Here is a 25,738-nt window from a genome sequence, read left to right on the forward strand (position 1 = left end):
GCTTCCCGTGTGTTACGTGTAAACGTTTATTCTAAGAAATTCACAGAGTAGTATAACTAACACCTGATTGGCTGGTTGGTAGCCATGGAGATCTGTTATCCAATGACTGCCCTCTGCTTCTATTCTATTTATAGACATATGCCGTGGATGACACTAGGTTTGAACGTTACCATGTTCGTGATTTTCTGACTGCTGACGGCAAAAATTACTCGATAATTTTCTTTATATAATTATTTCTTCGTGAAAACAATAATATAATATGATCATTTTAACTTTAATGTATAGTGGTATGAAAAATACCAGTGTGTCGTAGCGATGCGTCATCAATATAGTGGTATGAAAATACCGCATGGTGTTGTAGCGATACGTAATCACAACGTACAAATCCTTTTCCCGGACCATCCTCAAAATTTTACGACTCTTCAACTGCAAGATCGATATGGTGAAATATATTATATAGTCATACTTATTGTTGAAATTCACAAGTTGAACTGCAAAACATTAGATTTTGATTGTTATGTACAAATAATTTTTGTGTTTTACGGAATGTTTGTTTTGAAAATAATAGCTATTAGTGAACATATGATATTAATTGTCCCACTTATTTTAATTATAGGTGATCTTTCAATTATCTCACATTCATGTAACAGTATTATATTAATATTTATTTAAATAAACAGTAATTAATAAATAACTATAATGAAAAACATAAAGGGAAAAAAAAAATTTTCTGCAGTAGTGATGTTTGTTTGATTATGCATCTGACCTCACATTTCCGAAATTGAAAAATTCCAAAAACCGAAACATCGGAATGTGTGTGTACTACACTTTTTTAAACACGCACACAATGTCTACACATTTACTGATACCCGTTGGTGAAAGACTCAAATTACAGTATTTATTTCTGAGAGAGAGAGAGAGAGAGAGTAGAGAGAGAGAGAGAGAGAAGAGAGAACAAGAGGGATGAGAACCACGCAGGGACTCCAAGGCATTGTTATTTTTACAATTATTTTATTATCTTGGTATTCTTTTTTAATCTTGAGATCTTCTATTCAATTCTCGAGATTAGTAAGAAAATTACCGAACTTCACTAGCAGCAGCACACATCTGAACGACTCGGCCATTAGCACGCTAAACCACCAACCTTATGAACTGACCTCGGAAAAGGAACTCGCATGATACATGAGATACATGACAAAACCACTGTTTATTGGTGAAAATTTTGGGGTCGCATGATATGCGAGATCGCACGTTACTCGAGTATATACGGTATGTACAATACGGTCCCCAATTATGTGAGAATTTGGTTGATCCACAGCCTCGCAGAATTGGAAATTCACAGATTTTGATACACATACCTTATGTGGATAATTCCATTAGGGTCATGGCAAATGGCAACTTACCTAGTCAAACTTTTTTATACTGCCCATTTTCAATAATTTCTATGTACTATACTGTCATTTTTTCTAATATGAAATTGTTCTTATTGATAAATAAAACTTTAAAAAGGTTTTAACAACTTGAAAAAGTTTAAAATTACACACAGGATGGTGAAAACTCCCACATGTAAACACTGCTACCATTAGGTGCAAGTGTACTGTATGATAAAGTAATTTTCTTTAAAAAACCTTTTGGATGGAATTTCCTCGACCTATCCTCTGCCAAAAAACCTTCAAACTCCACTATCTCATCCTCCGTGAAGAGTTCTTCTGCTGAAGGAAAGCTTTGTGAGCCATTTGAGGTTTTGGGGACCGGCGGATCATGCATGTCTTCACTCCCGTTAGGCCTAACAAACTTGGTTATGAGCACCTGTCTCAGTTTCTTTGTCCGGCACGTTCGCTGTGTAATTGTTTTCATATAAATTTATTCTATGATAAAAAAGAACTGATGAAAATCCAAAATTTGATATGAAATTACAATTTCTTAAAAAGAAATGATAAAAATTCAAAATTCAACATGAAATAACTATTTCTTGAAAAGTTTATATCGAACGACTCTCATCAACAATCGAAAAAAATAGAACATCAAATGCCAAAAGTTAGTCATAACAAGTTAACCTAGAAAAAAATTCTTACTTCATGTTCAGCAATGACGGTTTTCAAGTTGTCGACTGCTGCCAAAATGGAAGTTGCTCCTTCCTTTGACTTTAACTTAAGGGCAAGCTTTTTAGTTTCGAGAAAATAGGTATTCCTCTTCGACTTCTAGGCAGATGCATACATGATGTGGATGATTAGAATACATTTCACAGATCTGAATAATACGTATGGGAATGATGATGATACCGATCATTCATACACACTGCGCTATTACGTCACAAATGCGTGAGGCAGAGCCTTCCGTCTTAGCTAATGGCTGAGCAGGAAATCTTTCTCTCGCATTTCCCCTTGGAGGAATAATGGTTTTTTCCTCCAAGCATTCCCCACCACCCCTTCTCTCAGATACCAGAGAACCCCCCCACCTAAAATACTTGAAAAGACAGTAGATTTGATACGTTTTGTGGCACGTGACTTGCAGACTTTGAATGGCTTCGCAGATACAAAAAATCTATTTCTGGGCTCAGCTCGTGTCGCCCTATGAAAGATCCTTAATATCATTCTTTCTAGGTAAAATTAGCCTAAAATTACCAGAGAAAAACAAAATTAAGAAAATGTCAGTAAAACTGACTCGCTCACTCTTAAAAAGAAGTGTCGGTATGATAATAGGGGCGAGTGTGGAACACTACCACGAGACAAACACCAATTAGAACTTCCTATCAGAATCCCCCCAAGAGAGAGCTGATACCAACGGGCGATGCAGCCTCTACTACTACTACTAGAGGACGCCACGGACAGCAGCGCCCCTAGCGGACATCCTTAAATTTTAGCGCTTCGTACAAGACGCATTTTTCCTTGTGTTGCACTATCTCAGGATTTATCCTTATTTTCTACGATGGAACGCTCTGCAATTGCCACGGCTAAGTTAAGTAACTCATAAGTAATATTTTACCACTTTTTTATCTTCCGGGTACCAGTATTTTCCTCTTAATAGGTCATATACGGTTCCCCGGTTGTCTCGTGGCGGCCATGCTGCCTCGTAAGAATTCCCGGTCTTCCATACTGGGACTTCTTATACTTATGGGCTTACTTTATCACGTTCATTGTTTTACATCGAGTTCTAGCTAGTTTAGCCCTTCTACCATTCTCTTAGTTCGGTATTTAGGGCTACTATTATTATTATTTTTATTCCGGCCCAGCATCCCGGCTCTTGCTCTTCATCGGCTATCGCTGGCTCCGAGTAGGCTTCTGTTTCTTGGAACAGTCTGCCTCCTCCTGGGCTTCTTTCTCTTTTACTAAAAGTGTCTCTTCCATCTTTTCGATGTACATATTTATTCTATTTAGGGTGTTAGGCTAGCCTAGGTGCTTGTTCCTTATATTGGTTCAGCTTGGTTCACGTGGCCCTCTCACGGTTGTGTTGCTCGCGGCCTAGGCCACTTGCGGTCACGTGTTCCATCGACCTTACCCTTACCCTGCCCCTACCCTCCCTTTCTGGTATAGGGAGGAGCTGGGGACCCCTTGGTTGTCTTGACAACCCCAGTCGCCTTCTCTCTCTCCTTCTCGGAGGTGGCCAGGGGTTCCTCCCAGCGGGGGGTATAGGGCGACCACTCATGAGGTTCAGGGTCTCCATGCGGGTAGTCGGTGAGGCGGGGAGGAGTAGGCCATCCCTCCCCCCTCTCTCGCTCCCGCCGTGTTTTGCCGAGACCCCCCCTCCCCCCCCTCCCCAGTTGCTCAGCCACCCCCCTTGCTATACGAAAGGAGCCTTCCGTCGCAGCCGGGGCACCTTTGGTATAGGTTACTGGCTCCGCTAGCGGGCGGGGCGGGCACTACTAGTGGTCGGTTGCTTGCCTACTATATCCTTATATCTCTCCCCCGCTACCGGAAGGGAGCTTACTTCTTACCTACGCACTCTTCTAGCAGACGGGTGGAGAGAGGTTTGTTTTATTATTATTATTGTAAGGATATACCCTAATTGTACAATATTTTACAATGAATTGTGTATTATTATTATTATTATCTACCATCCCCGCTATTTTCCGTCGTGGTTTCCATTACCACCACTCCTGGTTGGTTTCCTTTTGTGTCTCCGCCATCGGCGGAGCCATAGCCTAGGATACCAACCTGGTTACCACACGTATTTTGGCGGGGCTCTGGTTGATTCTAACTTTAGCGCTCCGGCACCAGCGGAGCATCTGTTAGACTGTAAGTGTTTACTTGGTACTCATGTACTTTTCCACTTACAGGCTACCAACTGCCAGGTCCTAGGGTGTAACGCGACGCTGTTCGACCCCTGTGGACATGATGAGTGTAGGTCTCACGCCCCCTGTGCCACGTCCTACAACGAGACGATCGTCTGGCACCCTGAAGCCTGCGCCATCTGCTACGACCTGGTCGGTCAGCTGGGAGATGGGGTAAGTCCGTTATAGGCTTACTTATCATTGTACTAACAACTTTTAGTCGTAAGTTTGTTAACCCTGTTCCACCATTGGCAGCTAATCTCGCCTTTCTTTCAGGCTACCGGTGTGAGGGAAGTCGCCCTCGCCACCCTGAAAGCGTGGGTGGGCGGCTTCGGGAAGAACGCCGCCAAAGGCCAGCCCTACATTCTTGATAAGAAGCTGGCCGTCCAGATCTTCCCCGCGGGCAAGTCGACGGGCTACGTTGACCCCTTGTCCGCTGCCCCGCTGATAGCCTCCATCCAGCATGACCTCCAGCAATCCTTTGACGTCGTAGCCTCCCAGGAGTCGGTCCCGGACGTCGCTGCCCTGGACCTGAACATCGAGCCTATGGCGGTAGGGGTGGAGGATTTGTTGGTAGAGGTAGGTGTGTCGGGCGCCCAAGGTCCTTCCTTGGGTGCTTCTGGATCTTCTCCTGTCCCCTCTTCTAGTGCTTCATTCCTTCCAGGCTTTGTGGGATCTGAGATCCCTACCCGCTCTCCCGCTCTCTCTGTACCCCCAAAGGCGAAGGGACAGAGAGAACCGAAGACTCTAGCCAAGACGACTTCTAAGAAGTCGTCTTCGTCTTCTTCGGCTAAGAAGTCGTCGACTTCCTATGCCGATGCGGTGAAAGCAAGGCCGAGCTCTTCTCACCCAAAGAGCTCCAGAAGCAAGGCTTCGAAGGAGAAGGCTCGCGCTCCCGCCGAGTCACTGCCTTCTCCCGCCTCCACCGCTTCCACTCCGGCTACGCCGGTAGGGGTAGCAGGTACTAGCACCTTTGATCCCTCTGCTTTTTCAGCAGGGGTGATGGAACAGGTGGGCGTGCTGGTAGGCTCGCAAATCTCCGCACTGGGGTCACGGTTCGAGCAGATGTTTGCACAGTTGTCAAACACTCTGTCTCAATCTGGCCAATCAATCCAGGATCTCTCTAACAGAATGAGAGAAAATGAGGACCGAGTAGCTGGGCTATCTCAGGTTCCTCCCCCAGTCTCCCCAGCGTCAAGCACGGGGATTCTTCAACTCCCGCCTTATGACTCTTTGCCAGCTTTCTCTATGGAGAACCCATGGAGAGTAGCTGCCTACGCTCCATTCAAAGATGGAATGATCTCTATCTCGGAGTGTGGAACTCGAAGGATTGAGGACTTCGAGTTTTACCCTCCGGGTCTGACGCAGCCTTTCATCGGCTATGCTAGGCTGACGCCAACGGCTCTGACGAGGGAAGACAAGATCTCTAAGGAGTCGGTCTTGTATAGTAGAGATCACGCTCAGCGGGAATGGGTTCACTGCCTTGAGGACTGGGAGTGTACGAACACCAAACTCCAGGCCTACAAGAGTCCCTTCACTATTTTCGCGACGGAAGAGGAGGTTTCTCTTCCGTTCGCTACGAAATTAGTGGAGAAGTCCCAAGTCCTTCAGGCAGTCCTCAAGGATGAGCCCATCCCACAGTTGAGGGAGGCGGAGTCTACTTCTCCGCTCTTCCCGGCCTTCGGAGAATTGTGGGAGAACTTGCCAGCTACGTTCACGCTTGGTTAAGCTCAAACCGGACTGCGCCAATGGACCCAGTTCGGCGAGAAACTACCAAGGCTGCCGGATTCCCTAATCCAGGCAGAGTTTGATGCGCGAACCAGGTTTGGCAGGTCCCTCAATTCCCTTATAATCACGGAAATGGCTGCCCTCTCTTATGCTACGGAACCGCTGTTTAAGATTCTGGCGAAATCTCAGTTCCAGACGGTTCTAACGGACGCTTTTGACTTCTTCCAGGCTAGGAGGAACTGCCGGAAGCATGTCCTACAGGAGTGTACCATTAGGCATGAGCCTAATAGACTCTTGGCCGCTAGCATGTGGGGAGCGGATCTCTTCCCAGAGTCCGCGGTGAACGAGGTACACCATGAAGCTGCTAGGCTCAACCAGAGCCTTAGAGCTAGGTGGGGTATTTCCTCAAAGAGGAAACAGGAATCCGTTCCCACTGCTGGCAAGAAACAAAAGAAGGCTGGTAAGAGGTTCCAGCCATATAAAAAACTCCAGCAACAGCAGCAATTTGTGCAGGCGGTCCCGTTACCCAACAGGGACAACCTGCCAGTTCAAAGCAGAACCAGCCTATCCTCCTGTTGCCCTCGCAATCTCGCCATCCACTTCCTAGCGCTATCCTCGCCGGGCCCTTAACCCCCTGCATATGAGGCTCAAGGCTACACTCAGCCGAGAGGTAGGGCGAGAGGTTACTTTCGTCAACGTGGCGCAGGAAGGGGTACGAGGAGCAGACAGTTCAGAGGAGGGCGTGGTGGCCAACCCGCCCATCAACAATGAGGCTCCCCAGGTAGGAGGGAGGCTGTTCCTCTTCCGCCACAGGTGGGGGTTCAGCAATTGGGCACAGAGCATAGTGTCCAAAGGATTGGGCTGGAGTTGGATCAAAGATCCTCCTCCAATCAAATCATTCCATCAGGTACCGTCAAAGGAATTGACAGATTACGCGGAAGAACTCCTTCAGAAAGGAGCTATTGCGAGAGTCAAACATCTAAAATTTCAAGGTCGCTTATTCAGCGTGCCAAAGAAAGGCTCAACAAAAAGAAGGGTAATCTTAGACTTGTCAAAGCTAAACTCTTTCATTCGTTGCGACAAGTTCAAGATGCTTACCCTCTCGCAAGTAAGGACCTTACTTCCGCGTGGAGCCGTCACATGCTCCATCGATCTTACAGACGCATACTATCATATCCCTATAGCCAGGCACTTCCGCCCATTCCTAGGATTCAGGCTAGGAAATCAAACATTCTCATTCAAAGTGATGCCCTTCGGTCTGAATGTAGCCCCCAGGGTATTCACAAAACTAGCAGAAGTGGTTGTTCAACAATTGAGAGCTCAGGGAATCATGGTAGCAGCATACCTCGACGATTGGTTGATCTGGGCACCAACAGTCGAGGAATGTCTCAAAGCCACCAAAAAGGTAGTTCACTTTCTGGAACATCTGGGGTTTCAGATAAACAAAACGAAATCCAGACTTACTCCGGAGTCTCGTTTTCAGTGGCTAGGAATCCAATGGGATTTGTCTTCCCACAATCTGTCAATTCCAGTGGCCAAACGGAAGGAAATAGCAAAATCTGTCAGGCAATTTCTCAAATGCAAGCAAACGTCAAGAAGAAACCAGGAGAGAATCCTAGGGTCTCTTCAGTTTGCTTCGGTGACGGATATCCTTCTGAAAGCAAGGCTGAAAGATATAAATCGAATTTGGCGGTCAAGAGCAAACTCCAAATATCGAGACAAGTTGTCAGTAATCCCTCAGGTCCTCCGCAACCAACTACGGCCTTGGTCAAAAGTAAAGAACTTAGCCAAGAAAGTACCCCTTCAATATCCCCTCCCAGTGTTAACAATTCACACGGATGCATCTCTGTCCGGATGGGGGGGATACTCTCAGTTCAAACAAGTTCAGGGGACTTGGTCAGTTCAATTTCGCCAGCTCCACATAAACGTGTTGGAAGCAATGGCAGTATTTCTTACACTGAAGAGACTGCTTCCCTCGAAGAAGTCTCATCTAAGGCTAGTTTTGGACAGTGCAGTAGTAGTTCATTGCATCAACAGAGGAGGGTCCAAATCCAAGCATGTGAATCATGTCATGATAGCCATCTTTGCTCTAGCAAACAAGCACAAATGGCATCTGTCTGCCACTCACCTGGCAGGAGTAAGGAATGTTGATAGCAGACGCCCTGTCCCGGTCAGTTCCTCTGGAATCAGAGTGGTCTCTGGACGACGGGTCATTCCAGTGGGTAGGCCGGAGAGTCCCAGGTCTTCAAGTGGATCTCTTCGCCTCACAAGCGAACCACAAGCTACCTTGCTATGTGGCCCCCAACCTGGATCCTCTGGCTTATGCCACGGACGCCCTGTCGTTGGATTGGAATCAGTGGAGGAGAATTTATATTTTTCCTCCAGTGAATCTTCTCTTGAAGGTCCTAAGCAAACTAAGGTCTTTCAAAGGGATAGTAGCTCTGATTGCTCCGGACTGGCCCAAGAGCAACTGGTATCCTCTCCTTCTGGAATTGGGTCTCCGACCTCAACGGATCCCCAATCCCAAGCTATCACAATCAGTACAAATGAGGACTGTGTTCGCTTCCTCAGGAATTCTCCAGACCCTAACTTTATGGACTTCATGAAGTTTGCGGCTAATAAAGATGCTGATATTGATCCACAGAATATTCTCTTCCTGGAATCAGATAAGAGAGTCAACCATTAGGACAATATGACTCAGCTGTCAAAAAATTAGCATCTTTCTTGAAAGAATCGAACACTACAACCATGACAGTTAACCTGGCTATATCCTTTTTCAGATCCTTGTTTGAAAAGGTTTAGTCAGCTAGCACTATTACCACTCATCTAAGTCGGCTTTGAAGAAAATCTTTCAAGTAGGTTTTCAGATAGATCTGACTGATTCTTATTTCACATCTATCCCCAAAGCCTGTGCTAGACTTAGACCTTCTCAGAGGCCTACTACAGTTTCATGGTTCTTAAATGATGTCCTCAAACTAGCTTCAGATACTGACAACTCAGCTTGTACATTCATAATGCTCCTGAGGAAGACATTATTCTTATTAAGCCTAGCCTCAGGAGCTAGAATTTCAGAACTGTCGGCTCTATCCAGGGATGCGGGTCATGTGGAATTCCTCCCATCAGGAGAAGTTCTACTTGCTCCGGATCGTAGTTTTTTAGCTAAAAATGAGGATCCTCTTGCAAGGTGGGCTCCTTGGAAGGTTATCCCACTTCCACAGGATCCTTCTCTCTGCCCAGTATCAACTCTTAGAGCCTTTCTATCTCGTACTTCTTCAAGATCCTCAGGTGCTCTCTTCATGAGAGAAAAAGGTGGTACCTTGTCAGTAAAAGGTATTAGACAACAAATCCTTTACTTCATTAAGCAAGCCAACCCTGAATCATTCCCAAAGGCACATGATATCAGAGGAGTAGCCACCTCGATTAATTATTTTCAACATATGAATTTTGAGGATCTTAAAAAGTATACTGGATGGAAATCCCCGACAGTCTTTAAACGGCATTATTTAAAGTCCTTGGAATCTTTAAAGTTTTCAGCAGTAGCAGCGGGAAACATAGTTTCCCCTGATACTGTATAGTAGTTGTAGTATAGATCCAGGTCTCCTTTCTACCTACATCAACCAACATGCCTCACCCTATCGCCAGGCTACTCGAATATCATAGCCTTAGCCGTTGAATCATATAGTGGATTGTCCCTTATTTTTTTGCTAGGGACAACCACACTTGTACTGATAATGTACTTCAGTGTACCTACCCTTATTTTTATGCTAGGGTAGGACACAATATGTTTGTATATATTCACCATTTTTGTATTTATGATGAACTTCAGTGTACCTACCCTTATTTTTATGCTAGGGTAGGACACAATATGTTTGTATATTTTGCAATTATTGTATTAATGATGGATTTCAGTGTATCTACCCTTATTTTTATGCTAGGGTAGGACACATGAGTTTGTATATTTTGTAATTTTATTAAGTAAATCCCCTTTTATTTATATTACATGCATCACTGTAATTTACTGTAATTACCATTTAAGTACTTTAAGATTACTAACGTTCTATTATTTTACTCTTTAGTATAAGTTAGTTTAAGTGCTTAGTTTGTATGCTGTAATTGATTTACTTATATTATATCCATCATTTTACGCTGTTTTTCATTGTCCCTTTTTTACCATCTTGTCTGTTTCTCTGGTACTCTTTCATAGGCCGACACGAGCTGAGCCCAGAAAAGGGATTTTGACGAAGGAAAAATCTATTTCTGGGTGATTGGCTCGTGTCGCCCTATGAAACCCCCCTTTTTTATGGTTTGTTTCCCCCCCTTGCAGGACAAGATGTATTTAGTTGTTTTATTTAAGGATGTCCGCTAGGGGCGCTGCTGTCCGTGGCGTCCTCTAGTAGTAGTAGTAGAGGCTGCATCGCCCGTTGGTATCAGCTCTCTCTTGGGGGGATTCTGATAGGAAGTTCTAATTGGTGTTTGTCTCGTGGTAGTGTTCCACACTCGCCCCTATTATCATACCGACACTTCTTTTTAAGAGTGAGCGAGTCAGTTTTACTGACATTTTCTTAATTTTGTTTTTCTCTGGTAATTTTAGGCTAATTTTACCTAGAAAGAATGATATTAAGGATCTTTCATAGGGCGACACGAGCCAATCACCCAGAAATAGATTTTTCCTTCGTCAAAATCCCTTTTTTGAGAACTAGCGACCGCATAATAGGGGAATCGCACAATGCGAACACGCATAATTTGGGACCGGACTGTACTTGGTAAGTATATGTATATGAAACTTAATTCTATCATGAACATACCACTTTTATACAAGAAACTTACCAAGGAATTACATAGCTGAATCCCACCTTGATAGGGAGTGGATATGGGCATACATATTCTGCTCTAAAAACAGTCAGGTATGAAGATAAAAATTCTGTTAACATTGATGAAATACTTGTTGTTTTCTTACCTGATAAGAGAGCTACTGCAAATAGCTTCTGCAGCTTGCTTTGAAAATCCTTTTGCTCTGACAAGTCTCCGGACAGTCTGAAGACTGTCAGAGGAAGAGTGGATAGTCCTTGGTGGAATTTCCAAAGATGGGGCTGTTTGAATAAATGTGGACTTTGCAGTAGCAGTCTGAAAAAATCCATGAGAAAGCTTAGAAGGTCCAGGAACCATTCCTTGAGAGGCCAAAACAGAGCAATCAGGGTCAATGTTATGTTGTGATGGGAGAGAAATAATACTTGCTGAGGACCTCCCTCACCATATTGAATGAAGATATGGTGTAAAAGTCAAAGTTCAACCAGTCTACTAGCATGGCGTCCATTGCCCATACCTGAGGGTTTGTAACTGGCGAACAAAAGAGAGGAAGCCAGTGGTTCTTTGATGTGGCGAACAGGTCCACAGTCGGCCTTCCCCACAACTTCCACAGACTGTCGCAAACTGAAGAATTTAGAGTCCACTCTGTCAGAAGGACCTGTCCTTTCCAACTTAGCACATCTACAAACACATCCATCTTCCCTTGGATGTACCTGGTAATAATCTTGAACTGATTCTGGTCCGCCCAAATAAGCAGCTCCTTTGCTGCCTCACAAAAGGAGAGGTGTGGGTTCCGCCCTGCTTCTTTATGTAGGAGAGGGCTGTGGTGCTGTCGGAATGCACAACCACAATCTTGCCTGTGACTGGTTTTACAAAGCGCATCAAGCCCAAATGAATGGCAGTCAACTTTTTGACATTTACATGCAGATGCTGTTGGGCCAGATACCAGCAGCTTCTAAGTTGTCCACAGGGCTCCCCAGACTTGATTTGAGGCATTTGCACAGAAGGAGAGGTTCGGTCTCACAAGTTGCAGAGCCTTTCCCTCTAAAAGTCTGCCTTCAGGCATCCACCACTATAGGTCCAACTTTATCTCCAACGTTATAGGGAATATTACTGAGTCTAGTTACTTCCTCCTGTTCAAGTTTGTTCTCAGGAAGAACTGAAGAGATCTCATGTGTAGTCTCCTTAACTTCACAAACTGCTCGATGGATGAGAGGGTCCCCAACAGGCTCATCCACTTATTTGCCGAACACGACAGGAGCGAAAGAAGATTGTTCACTGATTGAAGGTGTCTCTATTCTCTTGGGGAAGGAATAACCCAAAAACTCAAGAGTTTATCCTAATTTCCAAATAGAGAATCTCCTGATTAGGAGTTACTTGTGATTTCTGCAGGTTTCCTGGGCAAGGAGAAGGGTTTTCTTAGGATCCTTTGTGTACTGTTGCTGCAATGATGAACAGAGGAGCCAAACTTCCAGATACAGACATACACTGAAGCCTAGAAGGTGTAGCCACTTCGTGAGGGGGGGGCTAGAACTCGCGTAAATACCCGAAGGGCCACGGAGAGTCTGAAACACATCACTCAAAATTGGAAGACTCTGCCTTCGAAGACAAATCTTAGGTGTTTCCTGGACTCCAGATGTACTGGGATATGGAAATACACATCCTGCATATCTAGGGTGATAATCCAATAGCCTGGTTAAATGGATATGAGCATCAACTGATATAGTCTCCATTTTGAATTTTGTCTTCTGAACGAAGAAGTTCAAACTTTGTCTTCTGAACGAAGAAGTTCAAAGCGCTTACATCGAGGGCAGGTCTCCATTGCCCCGATGACTTGGGGACTACAAAAAGGCAGTTGTAAAAGCCTTTGGTAGTGTGGTCTTCTCCTACTTCTAGGGACCTTTTCTTGATGAGAGATGACATTTCCTCCACCAGAGCAGTAAACCTCTCGGAGCCTTCCGAGTAAGCTGTCAATGTGAGCAGTGAAGACACAAGAAGGGGGGTACTCCTTCAACAGAATAAAGTAGCCCTCCTTGAGAACCTAGATCATCCACAGTTCCGAGCCTCTGGCACTCCACTTTTCCCAAAAGAGGACGAGCCTGGCTCCTACAGGTGCATAAAAGATAAACAAGTTATTTCTTGGATGAGGTCCTCTTGATGGATCTAGAGGTGAATTGCACCTCTGACCAGGGTTTGAAGGACAAACTCTGTCTCCCCCCCACAAAAAAAAGCTGCTGTTGAAGAGGAGAGACAGACTTCCTAATAAAAGCAGAAGGGTCCTTAGGGCATTCGGACGATTGAGCCAGGAGATCCTGGGTCAATTTTTTCTGCACATCTGTGGCAATCTCCTTCACAGTCAATTGTGGAAACAGGTACTGCTTATCCAGAGCAGACTTCTGAACAGAAGTCAATCCCTTCATTGTTAATGAGCACCACAACTCCCTTTTTTTTCAGGACTAATAGAAAAGAGGCCTGCAAGTTCTGAAGAGCCATCATGAACTGCTTTATCTACGTATGAAAATATCCCGAGTCAATCTGCCATATGTCTGTAGCCAAAATATCATAATCTTCTATTTTCCTGGCTAGAGCCCTGATCGTCTAGGTGAGAATACTAAACACTTTGTGGACTTTAAAACGTGCTTGACTAGATGATCCAGCTCTGAGGGGGCGAAGAAGACCTTGGCCGAGGAGAAAGCAGACCCATGAGTAGAGTCGATCAATCCATAGAAGTCACCTTGAGATGAGGCAACACCTCCCAAGATGGAGCTTCTCTCGTAGCATAAGACAATTACCTTCTGACTAAGTCTTGTTGGAGGAAATGCAAAAGCGTCCTTCCCTTGCATTCTTTTCATAGCAAGCCAATCTTCTACTTCCTCTAAGCTTTCTTCACAGAAAAAGAAAGCACTATTTTTGGGAGATGAGTACTGGGTCTACTTGATTCTGCATAAGGAAGGTAGAAGCAGGCAAAACTGGAGTTTGCTGGCTGGAAATGCAGAGGGAAAGTAGCTAAGATATACCTTATCAGAGATCCATATGTGGAGGGAGTCTTTCCTTGAACTACCTCTTCTCTGAAGAAGAGACCAGGGACAAATATACATCTGGAAGGCTTCAGCACCAAAGGAGCCTTATGCAGTAGGCCCAGAACATCTACTAACTGTTTCCTAATAAGAGCGAAAGATGGTTTCTCTATAAAAGGGTGTCGATGGTAGGGGCTCAGAGACAAAGGGCACTGAGTGATGCTCAGGAGAAAACCCAGGGCGTTTGAGCGAGCGCCTGTACGAAGATGAAGGGCATGGACTAGCAGATGGGCACTTAGGTGCCAAAAATGATAATTTTATGATGAAATAAAATTTTAATTACATTTACCAAGTAATTACATAGCTAACAATTTCTAGTATCAGCAGCTAAAATTTGAAATTCAAAGTAGCGATTCTTTTGTTATGACTGTAGGTCGCTTACTTTCGAGAAAGAGAGGAATAACTGGGCCCAGGTTAAAAATTTTTTTATGACAGAATCCATGTGCACGGAGGAGGGGGCTCCCATTCTGTAGTTACTTGTTAAGTATATGTAAAATTTTATTTGATCAAAACACGTAATTTTTACATAAGTATCTTAGCAACTACGTAATTACACAGCTGATTCCACACGGACAGGAGGTGGACACATGGACTACTCATTAATGAATTTGTTAATAGAAAAAAGGGCTCACATTGTAAAAATTCTTTTTGTTTCCATACCTTGTAACAGAGCTGCTGCAGGATGATATTGACTCTGGTTGGCGCTCATCTACGTGGTAAAAGCGGGGGCAGTCTGGTCCAGGTCACCTGCTACCTTAGTGGGAGCTTTGAAGCAAAGATTATGACCTAATGCTTGCAAAGACTAAACATAATGGCCCTGCATAGGATGCAATATCAACAAAAGATTAGAACAACAGCTTTACCTACATGATAAAAAGCTAATTCCAATCCTTAACCATAAAATAAAACTGGTGGGTACCCTAGTACAAAGTAGCCACAGACTTCCAATAACGCAAAACTTGATTCAAAGCAAAAAAGAACGGAACAGATGCTTCCTAAGTTCCCTTCCCCAACACTATGCCAGCCACTGATAAGGGGCCTAAAGTCTTGTATTCACTATACACTGTCTCTATTTCTTTTAAATAGTGCAATGCAATCACTGACTTTCATCTCCAAAATGTTGCTTGAATAATATCCGCCAAGGATAAATTCTTTTGAAAACTAAGGAGGTGGAAGTAGCTGTGATTTCATGTGCCTTTACTTTGAGGATCAATAGACACTCCTCACCTACTTGAGAATGTGATTCTCTAATCACTTCCCTTGAGAAGAATGACAAGGCATTCTTTAAAAGAGGATGTAAGGGGTACTTTACCAACGTCCATAAGTTACTGGGAGGTCCTATAAGTCTTTTCTGTCCTCTTCAGGTAGAACTTCAGGGCTCTCACTGGGCAGAAGACTCTCTCCTCTTCTTCAGGTCCTAATAACTCTGACAGACTCTTAATCATGAAAGATCGAGGCCAAGGTCTAATGAGATTCTCGTTTTTGGCGATAAAATTAATAGAAAGTGAACAAATCACGTCTCCCCCAGAGAACCTGATTCTCTTATCCATACCTTGTAGTTCTCTCACTCTTTTAGCTGTAGCTAAAGCTACTAAAAAGATTTTCTTTGTTGCATTTCTGAAGGAGGCCTCCTCCATTGGTTCAAAGGGAGGACCAGAAAGCCATTTTAATATATCATCTAGGTTCCAAGCCACTGATTCCGTTCCTCTATTACTCTCGTCAAAAGATTTAACAAAATCTGTAATGTCTAGATTTGCAATTCCTCTCTTGTCTGAAAACAGTTGAGCATAGCTCTGTAGCCCTTTGTAGCTGACGAAGATAAGCCCCTGGATTTTTTGAGAGAAAGGAAGTCTGCAAGTGCTGCTAAAGTTGTGTTAGAAGACGAGATTCCTTTCTGCTCGCACATGTGTGGAAGATCGCCCACTTATTCTAGTAGACAGCTGCAGAGGATTTATGTCTACACCCTGAAACTGCCTTTGAAAATCCTTTTGCTTTGCGTAATCTCTTGACAATTTGAATCCTGTCAGAGCAAGAGAAGACAACCCTTGATGAAATCTCTTGATGTGTGGTTGTTTGAGCAGATTTATCTTCTAAGAAGTAATCTTGGGAAGTCTACTGGAAGTTCTAACCGGTCTGGAAACCACTCTTCGTGGCCAAAATCAGGCTATTAAAATCATAGACACATTCCTTTGTTAAAAACTTGTTTAGAGCCCCCCTTATCATCCTGAAAGGAAGGAAGAAGTAAAGAAACTTGTCTGACCAATCCCGTAGCATTGCATCTGTTGCCAATGCTAGAGGATCAGGTATACTGGGGAGAATAATGTGGGGAGTTGATAATTTCTGTGTCGCAAAAAAGATCGATCAATGGTTTTCCCCACAACTTTCAAACGGACTTGCAGACCATCTGATCCAATGTCCATTCTGTTGGGACCATTTGATTGCATATGCTCAGGTGATCTGCAAGGACACTGAGTTTCCCTTTTACAAATCTTGTAATGATTGTTGTCAGATTCTCCTTGGACCACAGATGGAGGTCTCTTACTTCTTAGCACAACAAAAAGGAATGTGTTCCCCCTGGTTTGCTGATGTACGCCAGTGCCGTTGCGTTGTCTGAGTGCACTGCTATTGTTTTGCTGTACACTTCTGAAGCAAACACCTTGAGTCTTAAGTGAATAGCCCTCAGCTCCTTCACATTTATATGTATCTCTTTTTCTTCTTTCAACCAAATTCCTGACACTCCCTTGGTATCTAAGAGAGCTCCCCAACGTAAGTCAAACATGTTGACATAGAAGTTCAGGTCGGAGCTCTGAGTATAAAGAGACTTTCCTTCCTGTAGTCTTCCTTCTGACTTCCACCACAGCAAATGTCTTTTGAAATCCTGTGTCACTGGGAACAAAAACAAATTAGGCTGACTTTCCTGTCCCAGCTGGCCATGAGATAAAACTGAAATACTCTCATGTGGAGTCTCCCTAGCAACACAAACTGCTTTATGTATGCCAAGTCCCTAGCAGGCTCATCCACTTGTTGGCAGAGCAATGTTGTAAGGCGAGAAATTCATCTTTTGTACTATTGACAATAACTGTTAAAACTGCTGCCTTGCAGTTTTACTTTTTAGTAAAAGGATAAGCCCACTGCCAATAACTGTGGAAACTGCGACCTTGCAGGTGGACTTTTTATTCAAAGCAGGGGCCCACTGCCAATAACTGTGGTTGATGAAAGCAACAGTATGTGGTTGTAAAAACCCCTTTGCCAAACAATGAACCATGCCTGATGTAAGGATTGAGGGGGCAACTGTTTGTGGGCAAACCTCACCAACCTCCTTTGTACCTCCAGTGTGTTGCCTCTCAAGTTCAGGGGAGTGTGACAGGGACCTTCCTTTGGGAGAATCAGCAGGATGGGCAGCCACCTCCTCCATCCGCACTGGCACTAGCCCTTGCACAACACTATGCACTTGATCCATTGGGACCTTAAGGGACTAACATAACTTAAACACTGTGTTGAACACAAAGTCAAATTTGAGGTCAAACTTACTCTCAAGGCTGTCATTGGAGTCTGGTTTGGAAGCACAGGAGCGGTACCTATGAGCCCTATTCTTGGCAGTAAAAGCTGCCTTTCTCTTCCTATCCCTCTCTAATTTCTCCAAATGAGTTTTCAAAATCTTCCACTGTTTTTCATTGCACCCTTGACATTCCTCACAAGTAAGATCCTTAGAGCACTCTTTCCCTCTCCATTCAACACAGATCATGTGTCTATTGTAGGTCACCTTAGTCATGCGGGTCTTGCAACCCTCCCTATAATATCTAATGGAGGAAGAACTTGAATCTGACACAATTACAAATACAAGGGTCTCCTGAATAAACTAACTCAGCTGAAAAGCTACCAGAACAATCAGTACCTCACCAAATCCCAAGAGAAGCAATGAAAAATTCAAAACAAAGCTGCCAAAAATAATCGATGCAACGAAAGGTGGCAGAAAAGAAGTGAGCTCCTCTGTTTTGTTGTAACTATTGTTACCTGATAGCAGGCAGGGTAATCACCTACACAAATACAACATAATCTCTAACGCAAACTTCAGAGTTTAGCTGCCGCGCAAGTGGAAAAGTAAAGTTATGTAATTACTTGGTAAGTTACTTATATGAAACAATGGTGTTACATACTAACTTCTATAAATGTCACTACTGTTATTCAACACTGACCTGCAGACCAACAAACATGATGACATTGGGTCGTCCTTTAACTGGCTGATATGACTTCACACCTGGATCAACTAACTGAAAACAAGGAAACATATATCAAAACTAGGCCGTAGCCAAAGTCTCACTTCTACCTGCATTAACTGAAAGGGCTTATTCTATCAAAGGACTAGAAATCAGATTAAAAACATATTATCTATAGAGTAATTATGAACCTTCAACTACTGTTAAGGTAAATATAGATATTAATTAAAAATAATGAACAGATATTAGGGCAATTTGCTAGTTACTATACAGTAAGTTTTGGATATAGTACTTAATATGAGTAATATACATTTGATGGTAGCATAATCTCTTTGAAAATATACTTTGCACATCACAAAATGTTACCCTATATTACTAATAATAATAATTAGGGAGTACACCTTCCCTCACTAAGGGCTGTAGCAATAAAAATGTTATTGTTATAATACAATTAAGTTTGTTCATACTTACCTGGCAGATATATATATAGCTGTATTCTCCGAAGTCCGACAGAATTTCAAAACTCGCGGCACACGCAGTGGGCGGCCAGGTGGTAGTACCCATTCCCGCCGCTGGGTGGCGGATATCAGGAACCATTCCCATTTTCTATTCATATTTTTATCAGTGCCACTGTCTCCTGAGGGGAGGTGGGTGGGCACTTAATTATATATATCTGCCAGGTAAGTATGAACAAACTTAATTGTATTATAACAATAACATTTTGTTCATGAAACTTACCTGACAGATATATATATAGCTGAAACCCACCTTCGGATGGTGGGAAGAGACAGAATAGGATTTGTAGGAAACTTAAATTAAGTAGATGATGTACACCTTGGTTCCTCACCTGTTAGCAAAGTAGACTCTGTGATTACTGTCACTTAAGCCTGCTTGTGCTTAATCAGAGTTGCCAGCCAGGTGGAGACCTGTAGTGCTGGTGCGCTCTGGATGCTCTGTCAACGGGGACGTGACCTCAATGTGACAAGAGCATAGAGCCATACAAATGAGGGCAACGAAGCAACTGACCACCACCTGACCAACTATCCAAGACCCCCTGAACACTAAGCTAAGAGATGGGAGGTCTTCACCAAAGACTCACCACAACCAAAAAACACAACAACTAAAAACTAACCTAAACCTAACTAAGGGATAGGGAGAGAGCTACCTTCAGCCCCCAAGACTGTGTCTGCAGAAACGTATGGCCCAAGAGAACAACAGTCCTCGTATATCGTTCTCACATCTCTCAAGTAGTGTGAGGCGAATACTGAATTGCTCCTCCAATAGGTGGCGTCAAGGATGTCCTTGATCGACATGTTCCTTTGGAAGGCAAGCGAGGTTGCGACAGCTCTGACCTCGTGAGCTTTCACTCGCAAGAGGCTCAAATCGGTCTTCTGGTAAGACGAATGAGCCTCTTTAATGACGCCCTCAAAGAACGTCCCTCAGAAAGAACGCAAAGCATTCTTGGATAATGGTATATCGGGCCGTTTAACCGAACACCACAGATTATCTGAGGGACCTCGTACTTCCTTAGTCTTGTGGACATAAAACTTTAGAGCCCTGACAGGGCACAGGGCTCTCTCAGGTTCTTGGCCCACAAGGCTTGTCATACCCTTAATTTCAAAGCTTCTTGGCCAAGGGTTAGACGGGTTTTCATTCTTTGCTAAGAAAGTGGGACTCAAAGAGCAGACCGCATTGTCCCCTTTGAAGCCCACTCGCTTACAAATGGCTTGAATTTCGCTAACTCTCTTCGCCGTCGCCAGAGCAGTTAGGAAAAGAGCCTTCTTCGTCAAGTTCCTAAGAGATGCTTCATGGAGAGGTTCGAAAGGACTCGACATCAACAGTCTAAGGACTAAATCTAAGTTCCAAGAAGGAGGCCTCGCCTGAGGTATCTTGGACGTCTCAAATGATCTTAGGAGATCGTGAAGATCTCTGTTGTCAGACAGGTCTAGGCCTCTGTGTCGGAAGACTGCTGACAGCATACTCTTATATCCCTTGATGGTCGGAGCCAGCTTCTGCACATTTCTTAAAAATAGCAGGAAATCGGCTATCTGGCTCACAGAGGTAGTGGAAGAGGAAATTCCCTCCTTTCTACACCATGCCCTGAAGGAAGCTCACTTCGACTGGTAAACAGCTCTCGAGGAAGTCCTCCTAGCGTTGGCGATCGCCTTCGCAGCTGCTTTAGAAAAACCTCTCGCTCTGGCCAACTTTTCGATAGTCTGAACGCAGTCAGACCCAGAGCGGAGAGGTTTCGGTGATATCTTGCGAAGTGGGGCTGTCTGAGTAGATCTTTCCTCCAGGGCAACGTCCTCGGAAAGTCTATGATGAAGGACATTACCTCCGTGAACCATTCCTTCGCGGGCCACATCGGGGCGATCAGGGTCAACCTCGTCCCCTCCGATGCCGCGAACTTCCTTACTACTTCCCCCATGATCTTGAATGGCGGGAAGGCATACAAGTCCAGGTTCGTCCAGTCCCAGAGCAGAGCGTCTATAGCGACTGCTCCCGGATCCAGCACAGGGGAGCAATAAAGAGGCAACCTCTTCGTTCTCGACGTCGCAAATAGGTCGACTAAAACGGACGCCCCCACAGTCTCCAGAGCTCTCGACAGACGTCCTGGGTGCAACGTCCATTCCGTCGGCAGGATCTGATCCTGTCGGCTGAGAAGTCTGCTCTGACGTTCTGGACTCCTGCGATAAATCTCGTCAGGATCCTTATCCGTCTCGCATCTGCCCACAGCAGAATCTCCCTCGCTAAATAAATAGAGGACGGGAGTGTGTACCTCCCTGATTCTTTAGGTACGCAAGGGCTGTGGTGTTGTCCGAGTTGACTTGGACTACTTTCTCTGCAACCTTTTGTTGGAAGAACTGTAGCGCCAGAAAAACCGCCGCTAGTTCCTTCACATTGATGTACCAGGACACCTGTTCCCCCCTCCAGGTGCCTGACACTTCCTCCCCTCCTAGTGTTGCTCCCCATCCCGACACCGAGGCGTCGGAAAACAACACTAGGTCTGGGCTCAGAAGCTTTACTGACAACCCCTCTCGAAACTTCCGAGGATCTAACCACCATCTTAGATGGTTCTTCACCGATTTGGTGATCAAAAAGGTCGCATCCAGATCCTCTCTGACTCTCCATTCGTCTGCTAAGAAAAACTGGAGAGGTCTGAGGTGTAGTCTTCCCAGGGAAACAAACTTTTCCAGCGAGGAAATGGTCCCCAGCAGACTCATCCACTCCCTCGCCGAGCAAGCTTCCTTCCCCAGGAAGGCCGAAACTCTCTCTAAGCCTTGCAGCTGTCGTTCCTGGGACGGAAACGCTCTAAAAGCCACTGAATCCATCTGAATCCCCAGATACACGATGGACTGTGTTGGGGTCAGATGCGACTTTTCGAGGTTGACCAGAAGTCCCAGGGACCTCGCCAAGGCCAACGTGAAGTGAAGGTCCTTCAGACACCTTTCTTCTGACGATGCTCTGATAAGCCAATCGTCGAGATACAGGGACAATCTTATTCCCTGAGAATGTAACCATCTCGCTACGTTCTTCATGAGCATGGTAAATACCATCGGAGCCGTGCTTAAACCGAAACAAAGGGCTCGGAATTGCCAAACTTTGTCCCTTAGCATAAACCTCAGAAACTTTCTTGAAAGAGGGTGGATAGGTACGTGAAAGTATGCGTCCTGTAGGTCCAAGGACACCATCCAGTCGCCCGGTCTTAAGGCTCCTAGAACCGACTGAGGTGTTTCCATCTTGAATTTTTTCTTTTCTATGAAAAGATTCAGGCTGCTTACGTCCAAGACTGGACGCCACCCGACGACTGCTTTGGGTACCAGGAAAAAAGTTCTGTTGTAATATCCTGGTGACCCCAGGTCTAAGACCTGCTCCACCGCTCTTTTCTTGATCATTTGATCTAAAAGATCTAAAAGAACCTGAGGTTTCTCCCCTTGATACGACGGGGAAAGATCTCTGGGAGTCGTAGATAGAGGAGGAGGGTCCACAAAGGGGATCTTGTACCCCTGTTCCACTATCTTGAGGGACCACGCATCTGTATCTCTCTCTCTCCACGCCCCCGCAAAGAACTTTAGCCTGGCTCCGACCGGCATCTGAAGGACTATCTTCTCACTTAGAGGATTTAGGTTTGAAGGAACCTCTTCCTCTTGCAAGCCCTCTCCCTCGAGGAGCCGCTCTCGAGGGAGGAGCGCCACGAAAGGGTTTAACCTTCCTAGGAGGTCGTCCAAAAGACGACGTGGTAGGGACTGCGGGACGTCTTGAAGACTGGGCCAAGAGGTCCTGGGTAGCCTTCTCTTGTAGGCTCACTGCCAGCTCCTTTACCATAGCCTGGGGGAAGAGATGGCTCGAAAGAGGTGCAAAGAGAAGCTCCGCTTTCTGCGATGCAGAAACAGACACTATCGCGTATGCCAATCCAACAATCCAGAGTCAAAACCAAAAGTCAATCCAGATACTTAGAACGAGTCAAATCCAAAAATCCTGGGCGGAGGTCTGTAAACTGGTGTTTACCGACCGGCGACAGAAAAAAATATGAATAGAAAATGGGAATGGTTCCTGATATCCGCCTCCCAGCGGCGGGAATGGGTACTACCACCTGGCCGCCCACTGCGTGTGCCGCGAGTTTTGAAATTCTGTCGGACTTCGGAGAATACAGCTATATATATATCTGTCAGGTAAGTTTCATGAACAAAATAATAGTTGCTTATACAGCATTCAATTTATATAGTCTTCTCTATTCTTATTAATATCTTCTTTTCATTAACTGCAGGGTTGGGGTCAACTCATTTTTATCAATTCAAATCAATTCCAATTCAACGAAACTTGTGAATTTATCAAATACAACTCAATAATTCCAAATAATTTTCAAAAATAAATGTTCAATTTCAATTCAGTTCAAATTATGAAGGTTTCCATTCCAGTTAACCCTCTTACGCCGAAGGGGTATAATAAAATTCATCTCCCAAATGCAGAGGGGGTCTCGGAATGAGCACCGAAGCGGAAAAAATATTTCTTTAAAAAAATCGGTGTGCTTAGTTTTCAAGATTCAGAGTTCATTTTTGGCTCCTTTTTTGTCATTGCCTGAAGTTTAGTATGCAACCATCAGAAATGAAAAAAATATTATCATATATAAATAATGCGATATATGATAGAGTGAAAACAAAATTTCATATAAAATTGTATTCAAATCGCGCTGTGAGCAAAACGGTTAAAACTAACGAGTTAATTATTTTTTGTTGTATTGTACACTAAATTGCAATCATTTTGGTATATAACAAATTGTAAAACGATCAAAGCAACACAGAGAAAATATTATCACAAAATGATGCATGAATTCGTAACGCGCGGACATAAAAAAATGTTTTTTTCAAAAAATCACCATAAATCTAAATATTGTTCTAGAGCAATGGTGCACAACCGGCGGCCTGCGGGCCGCATGCGGCCCCCAGTGAAGCACATGGCGGCCCTCGAAGTTATCATAGAAAAACACAATATATCACTCTCTGTACAGTAAAAGAAAATAATAAATATAAACATATTACTCAGTCTTATGATATAATTACAAAGAGTAAAAATGTACTATATAACACACACACACACATACATATGTATGTATATATGTATATGTATCTGTGCATATATAAACATATATATATATATATATATATATATATATATATATATATATATTTTATATATATATATATATATATATATATAGATATATATAGATATATAATATAGATATATATATATATATATATATATATATATATATATATATATATATATATACTGTGTATATATATATATATATATATAATATATATATATATATATATACTATATATATCTATATATATATATATATATATATTTTATATATATATGTACGTACATACATATATATAAAATATATATATATATATATATATATTACTATATATATATGTATTATTCTTAGTGTTTTCTCGTTATTGTTGAATTATCTCGTTATCTATAATCAGTTCATTCACTAAATTCATAATTTCATCACCATCCTCGAACACGAAAGCAGTCGAGACAAGAGGTGAATGCGCCGTATGGCTTGTAGACAGCCATACGCGTTCACCTCGTGTAGACCGTTTCTCAAAGACCCGGGGAGGGGTAACCTCGTTTGTTAGTGAAGGGAAAGGAATAACCACCTTGAAGTTATATCTAAATTAATATTTATCATAATTTTGAATACTATTCTCTTTTTAAACAGATGCGAAACCTGTTTTTGTTTTTCTTGTTTTTCTTTTTTTATTGTATTTTACATTCATAATTATGGTTTCCTAATACATCTAAAATTCCAGTTTAAAAAGTTTGTAAAATGATTATTTGGCAACCTTCCAAGTTAGCCAATTTGTCTGAGCTCCGATAGTTTCTTTGCAGTCTAAAATAGGAGATATTGCTACAAGCCCAGGCATTTATCATTGTAGTGTTTTCAGATTAATTTTGCTTAGCTACTATGGCTTCTGGTACTTCTGTGGACAAAAACTCAAGTCGAAAAAGAAAGCTTGAAGATGAACATAGAAAATTTCAAGAAATATGGACAGATAAATATTTCTCTGTGGAAAACAGTGAAAAAAAAATCATTTGCTTGATATGCCAGAATAGTGTGGCCGTTTGTAAGGAATACAATTTGCAAAGGCATTATCCGACAAAGCACAAGCCTTATGAAAAATTTTTTGGTGAACTAAGAAAGCAGAAAATTAAATCACTAATGCAAGGTTTTCATGTGCAGAAAAAATAGTTTATTCAGAAAAATAAAGAGGCACAGGACGTAACAGAAGTGAGTTATGAATTGCAAACCTGATTGCTAAACATTCCAAGGCATTTCAGAGGGGGATTTCATTAAAAAGTGTATTCTACTTGCTGCTCAAAAACTTTCTCCAGATGTTTTGAAAAAGTTTGAGAATATCAGTTTGAATCGTATGACAGTGCAAGTCGTATTGTTGATTTGTCGGGTGATATAGTAGACCAGTTGAAGGAGAAAAGTAAACAATTTGTGTACTTCTCCCTAGCCACTGATGAATCTACTGATGTTACATCTACAGCTCAGCTACTTGTATTTGTACGTGGTGTGACAGAGGACTTTTCTATTCATGAGGAACTCGTAGGGCTCAGTTCATTGAAGGGGCAGACAACTGGTAGTGATTTACTTAATGGACTTTTAGAAGAAATTTCAGTAATTGAGTTAGATTTGGACAAGTTAGTAGGAATATCAACTGATGGGGCTCCTGCAATGATAGGCAAGCAGAATGGATTGGTGCAGCTATTGATTAAACACCTTGGAGAGCGAAAATATGAACTGAAACAATTTCATTGCATAATACATCAACAAAATTTGTGTGGAAAAGAACTGGACTTTGATCATGTAATGAAAGTTGTAGTTTCTACAGTCAATTTTATCAAGTCACGCTCAGCTTTGCATCACCGGCAATTCAAGCAATTTCTTGATGAAATTGAAGCAGAATATGGCGATTTAGTGTTTTTCACTTAAGTAAGGTGGTTAAGCAGGGGAAATACGCTGAAAAGATTTATCAGTCTTCTGGATGAAATTGAGATATTTCTTAACTGAAAAACGAATAAGATGGTACCAGAACTTACAAATGCTG

The 25,738-nt window shown here is 43.1% G+C and overlaps 1 protein-coding gene across 2 annotated transcripts in view; it reads right to left on the reverse strand.

Annotated features, from left to right (window-relative positions):
• Window positions 1-25,738, reverse strand: part of LOC135205643 (signal recognition particle subunit SRP54-like) — a 203,839-nt gene that overhangs the window by 112,529 nt on the left and 65,572 nt on the right. For both annotated transcript variants that reach the window (XM_064236461.1, XM_064236459.1), the window contains exon 3: window positions 18,078-18,152. In XM_064236461.1, the coding sequence (XP_064092531.1) occupies window positions 18,078-18,152 (75 nt within the window). The remainder of the gene's footprint in view (window positions 1-18,077; window positions 18,153-25,738) is intronic.

This window comes from Macrobrachium nipponense, chromosome 24, assembly GCF_015104395.2.
Source record: "Macrobrachium nipponense isolate FS-2020 chromosome 24, ASM1510439v2, whole genome shotgun sequence".
NCBI classification, from domain to species: Eukaryota; Metazoa; Arthropoda; class Malacostraca; order Decapoda; family Palaemonidae; genus Macrobrachium; species Macrobrachium nipponense.